This window comes from Gossypium hirsutum, chromosome A12 (genome assembly GCF_007990345.1).
Source record: "Gossypium hirsutum isolate 1008001.06 chromosome A12, Gossypium_hirsutum_v2.1, whole genome shotgun sequence".
NCBI lineage: Eukaryota > Viridiplantae > Streptophyta > Magnoliopsida > Malvales > Malvaceae > Gossypium > Gossypium hirsutum.
In genome coordinates, this window is record NC_053435.1 from 101902685 (window position 1) to 101908947 (window position 6263).

At 35.3% G+C, this 6263-nt stretch overlaps 1 protein-coding gene across 1 annotated transcript; it reads left to right on the forward strand.

The window, feature by feature from the left end:
- Positions 1 to 3540: 3540 nt before the first annotated feature.
- On the forward strand, positions 3541 to 5761 carry LOC107946820 (probable carotenoid cleavage dioxygenase 4, chloroplastic). Its single transcript, XM_016881284.2, has one exon. It carries the CDS (start codon positions 3729 to 3731, stop codon positions 5538 to 5540), a length of 1812 nt encoding a protein of 603 aa, XP_016736773.2. The 5' UTR covers positions 3541 to 3728; the 3' UTR covers positions 5541 to 5761.
- Positions 5762 to 6263: the final 502 nt, after the last annotated feature.

A 6263-nucleotide genomic window follows, 5' to 3' on the forward strand; every position in this document is an offset into this window, starting at 1 on the left:
ATCTAAACATTATAACTACTTCCAAGCCTTTGACATTCAAAGTTTCAACACAAAACCCTAATTACAACAACTTTCACAATTAAGTCCTAAAAATCAATTCTTATAAAATCTCTTCATAAAATCATCATATGATAAACTTAGAGTCCCAATATCATACTAATTCATCATAAAATTTCAGCTCTTACTCATGGAAACTTTCTAAATCATTCATAAAAACAAAAACTAATGAGTTAAATAGTAGGACCTATTTGTAAAAGTCTCAAAAACACAAAAATTACAAGAAATGATCAAGAATTGAACTTACATGCTGTAAAATATAAAACCAGCTTCTTAAAAGCTCTCTAATGGTGTTTTTAGCTGATGAAGAAGAAAAATGATGAATTCTCTAGAATTACCAATTACATCATATTTTACAATTAAAATTTACCCTATTTCCACTTTTGCCTTTTGTTCACACTTGATTTTTTTTTACATTTCCTGTACACTCATGCTGTCCAACCTACCCAATTTGGATCTATTTACCTTTTAACTCCTTCCTTAATGATCTCTTAAACTATTTAATCATATTTTATAGTTTTGCACTTTATTCAATTTAGCCTTTTTCCTTCAATTAATTACTGAAATGTTAAAATCTCTTAACAAAACTTTAATACTAAATTAATAACATTTCACAAATATTTCTAAAAATATTTATGGCTCGGTTTATGAATTAGAGGTCTCGATACCTTGTTTTTATCTAGAAATTTCCTTTAATTCACAATCACTAATTCAAAAATATTTCTAAAATCATACTTAACTTTTACTTACTAATGTCTAAATTCACATGTCGGATTTAGTGATCTCACATCACCATTCCGGCACCGCTGAAAGTTGGGCCGTTATAGAGGATCATAGACATGTAATCTACTCTAATAATATGTTAACGAATTTTAAAACTATTGGATAATTATGTAATCTAATTTAATATTATGTTTGACTAATTTTAAAACTAGTGGATAATTCAAAATCTTATTGGACATACAAAAAAAAATTGACAAAATGTAAATAAGTAGATCAATGGTGTAAAAATACAATACAAATATAAATGGAAACATTATATATATAAATTTTAAAAAGTAAAAGTTAACAAACTAAATGATGATGTACATGAAAAAAATTAATATGAAAAAAATATCTCTATTATCAGGTCAAATATTCGTCACAACCCTATGGGTGTCGGTTATTAGGAGAATTTTTTTTATGGTTAGGGTTTCAACTCATCATCGCCAGATTCATCTCCCCCTACTTCGTCATCGTCATCATTATCATTATCATCATCTTCATCACCATCTCAATCTCCATCTTCATCTACTTCTTGATCTTCAAATCCAATGTTATCTTCATCTTATTCTTCTGTGCTAGACTGCATTTGCGTCCTAGGTTATCATCGTATACCGTCGGTTTTATTAGTAGGTGGTTGCGAAGATAATCTACCTTTGAAGAACCATGGTTTTGGTGGTGTTTGCGATACTATTGACAAACAAATATATGGTATTTTTTACGGTAGTAGCATGTCATATTCTCTTGCAAATGGAGGTGATACAAAAAAACATTCCTAGGGAAGGTGTTGATGAATGATGTGATGGTAGAATGGATGATGAGGCATATATCGATGATGGTGCATAATTTGTTGCTTGTGTGAAAAGCATGGGGTTTTTAGTAAATGCACCAAAAAAAATATAAATTGTACTAATTTGGAGGTGCACCCATTGGTATAGGATTTGGGGTTGGATTTGATGATGATGAACTTGATGTATGTACTCTTAATCGCGGCCATATGGGATCGTGTTGGCCTTTTATAATGAATTTGTCTACTCCTTTCCTCTCCCGGAGATAGATATGACTAACCATTAAGGCTAAAGCATGTTATCTAATCCAAAAACGTTGTCAAATTTGGTCTGACAATTTGTTTGTGTATAGGTATAAAATCATATCTATGTTCCCACAAGTTTATATATTTGGCATGGAATTTAGGTCAATCTTCATCAATTCTGCTCCACAAGTCAATTTTGTGAAGTTTATCGAGGTTTTGAGGTGAAGGTGAAATATTTTGCACAAAGCCAAACTAGCGCATCACTCGATCAGATTTATACATCTCAATTGTTGCAAAAACTATCAATGGCACTTTGACATGCCAAATTTTAAGATTCATCAAAAATTTGAACGGGATGCATTCTTCAATTATCGGATCATAGTATGATATCCATTCAAACTACAGTATGAAATTATAAATTTCGTTACGTACCTAATATTAAATTTGAAATCTTTATGTAATTATTATGTAATTGAAAAATTAAAAAAACTAACCTCGGCCTCTTATCGTTGATCTAACAATAACCAGATATCTTCAAGCTCATTCGGTATACTCATATGACTCACGTTATTGTTTCATTTATTCAAATAATATGTTATTCCAAAAATATAATAATAAAAAAATAATATGATAACTATATTATTAAATGAATTTTACGTTATTACGGGTGGAAATTGTTAAGGGAATTTTACTCAAGGACGTAAAAATGGTAAGCAATATCATGCCCACTACCGAAAAAGGAGTATACAACCACCAATTTTAATTTTCTATGCTTTAGTTGCCCGACACATCTCTTAGTACAATGTGGTCAAGACAAAATATCCCTAACTGAATTGCTCGATTTCTTTTAGGTAGATTTGTAGGAGCCATCTTAAATGCACTAGATTTCGAGATTTATCTGGTATCAGAAGACCCACAATCAACTTCAACTGCACTAGAAGAGTTGCCAAGATGTGAGAAATTCTCTTCTAACCATTTCATATATATCCGATTACCAATAAACTTGTCTGGTACCTTGCCTTATAGTTGGTGGCAAATTGGCCTCCAATCCCCAACATGCACTAACCCGTAACAATTGTCCCCTCAATTGATAGACCGAGTTATAATGCCAAATCCTCAAGTGTAATCATACATATATATCATACATTCACCCCATAGAAGATGGAATGTATGTGTTTCGGGTCTTTATCTCTCCAGCAATACACTAATAAGTGGTGGCAATTTAGTCTCGTCGAGCATACAGGACACGTGTAAGAATCCCGCCTCTTTCAAGTATTGTTCAATAACATGTGGTGCTCTCGCCCTTAAATTGTGTATATATGTTTCAATAATTTGATCTTCGTCTTAATTATATAAACATAAAAAACTAAAAAAAAATAATATTAACAACTTAATAATGATATTAATTAAAATAAAAAATATAATAATATTTTCTTACAATTTTTAATTGAACAACAGGTATATGCTTGTGATCCAAACGGATTAGAGGCGTTGACATTTTTATAATTTGTAACGTTTATCAAATTAAATAAGATAAATTAATTTATACAAGGAAATAAACTAAAAATTTATAATATTATTAAATTGTCTTTAAATTAACAATTTATTTAACATAAAAAATATCATTAAACCTATTAAAAATAAATAAATTAAAAAATATGAAATCTTTAAGATGATGAATCAAATAATATCAAGAAATTACTGACCGTTAGGATAGAAGATTAAGAGAAAAGATGGATGAATCAAATAATATCCTTTCACTTGCTAATTATGGTTATTACGTTCTCTATATATTCTCCATGTGGGATCACGCAAAAGCCTGCATTGTTCACAATTCGCAAATCAAATTAAAGCAACTCAACACTGTGAATGAGTTATGATGGATGCCTTTTCTTCCTCCTTTCTCTCCACCCTACCACCTTCAACAAAACTCCGTTCTCCCGTCATCACCACCACTCTCAGATCCACTTCCCCATCACCTTATTATGCTCCTCTCCCCTACATTTCCTCTGTCAGAATTGAAGAGAAACCTCCAACCTCCACAACCACCACCAAAACATCACATCAACCACCACCCCAATCTCCTAAAGCTTGGCCTCCACCAGCGCCATCCTATGCGTCTCCATCAGTTGGAGCCAAGAAAAGAGTAGAACCAAGGCTGTCCACCATGATCTTCAATACATTTGACGACATTATAAACAACTTCATAGACCCTCCACTCAGGCCATCCGTCGACCCCAAGCACGTCCTGTCCCACAACTTCGCTCCTGTTGATGAGCTTCCTCCTACACCCTGTGAAGTTATACAAGGATCCCTCCCGCCTTGCCTTGACGGTGCATACATTCGTAATGGCCCCAACCCTCAGTTCCTCCCTCGTGGACCTTACCACCTGTTCGATGGTGATGGTATGCTTCACTCCATTCGAATCTCCAAGGGCAAGGCCACCTTGTGTAGCAGATATGTAAAGACGTACAAGTACTCCATTGAAAACCAAATGGGTTCTCCCGTTTTCCCCAATGTTTTCTCCGGCTTTAACGGCCTAACCGCCGCTGCCACTCGCGGTGCTCTCTCCGCTGTCAGAATTCTGTCCGGTGAGTTCAATCCTGCAAACGGTATTGGTCTTGCAAACACTAGTTTGGCCTTGTTTGGGAACCGTCTCTACGCGCTTGGTGAGTCAGATCTACCTTACTCCATACGCTTAACATCCACAGGGGATATACAAACATTGGGTCGCATTGATTTTAATAGAAAGTTGTTCATGAGCATGACTGCTCACCCTAAGATAGACGATGACACCGGCGAGGCCTTTGCTTTCCGATATGGGCCTGTGCCTCCATATCTAACTTATTTTCACTTTGATGCTAATGGAAATAAGCAACCAGATGTGCCTATATTCTCTATGACCCGCCCATCTTTTCTTCATGACTTTGCAATTACAAAGAAGTACGCTATATTTGCGGATATACAAATAGGGATGAACCCCATGGACATGATCATTGGAGGTGGATCTCCGGTGGGAACGGACCCAGCTAAGGTACCTAGAATCGGAATCATCCCTCGATATGCAAAAGACGAGTCGGAAATCAGGTGGTTTGATGTGCCTGGTTTCAACCTCATACATGCCATCAATGCATGGGATGAAGATGATGGCAACGTCATAGTCTTGCTGGCACCCAACATTCTATCAGTAGAGCACACCCTGGAGAGAATGGACCTGGTCCATGCTTTAGTGGAGAAGGTTAGAATCGACTTAAGAACAGGGCTAGTAACAAGGCACCCCATTTCAGCAAGAAATCTGGATTTCGCAGTATTAAATCCAGCTTATGTTGCAAAGAAGAACAAATATGTGTACGCGGCGGTTGGGGACCCAATGCCAAAAATAGCAGGAGTGGTGAAACTGGATGTGTCTAAGGGAGAGCGGCAGGAGTGTAGTAGAATGTATGGGCCGGGCTGCTTTGGTGGGGAGCCATTCTTTGTTGCCAAGGAGCCACAAAATCCTGAGGCAGACGAGGATGATGGATATGTGGTTTCGTATGTCCACAATGAAAACACAGGAGAGTCAAGGTTCTTGGTGATGGACGCACAATCACACAATCTTGACATTGTGGCAGCCGTGAAGCTGCCACGTAGGGTTCCCTACGGTTTTCATGGACTATTTGTGAGGGAAAGTGACCTAAATAAGCTGTAGAAGTAGATTCACTTCCTCTCGGTCGGGTTCAGGTGGATGATCATTCATTACACACACATAATAGCAGTGAATACCATAGCAGATGAAAGTTGCAAGGCGTTTACAACATTTTGTATAAACATATAGTATTTTGTTACAGATGATTGAAGTCCCAATATCATAATCATTGCATGTAATACTTGTATTTACATTTTACCTTACTAAAATAACCAATTATATAATCCAGTGAATTCTTTATCGGTCATTCATACACTATGCCGTATAGATTTAGCTGTTAACCAACCTCAATCCCTCTCATATAAAGTTGCTTTAACACACACAAACAGTGGCTTGCAAGAATCTATCTTTTTTTTTTCTTTGCTTTTGCTTTAATTGTTCCTAAGGGTACCTCAGCAATCCTTTGGATTGCAAACTTCAGTTCAGTTTATTCCCTTTCCGACGCACTGATTTTGATTTTTCTGACGGAAGTCCAGCGGAACTTCACAACATTCGTCTATGCCGCCCACTTATTATTTTCCTGTTCTTTTGTCCTGTGCTGTATGTTTACCCTTTTTTTTTCTCATACGCTACATTTGCTATTTATTTTATTTAAAAGTTTTTAAATACTTTTAAATTTAATATATATTTTCTGTTTTTATATAAAGTTTTTCAATTATTTCGAGTTAAAAGGTTTTCAATATTTTTAATATAATAAATAAATGTACATAATTATTTATTAATTAA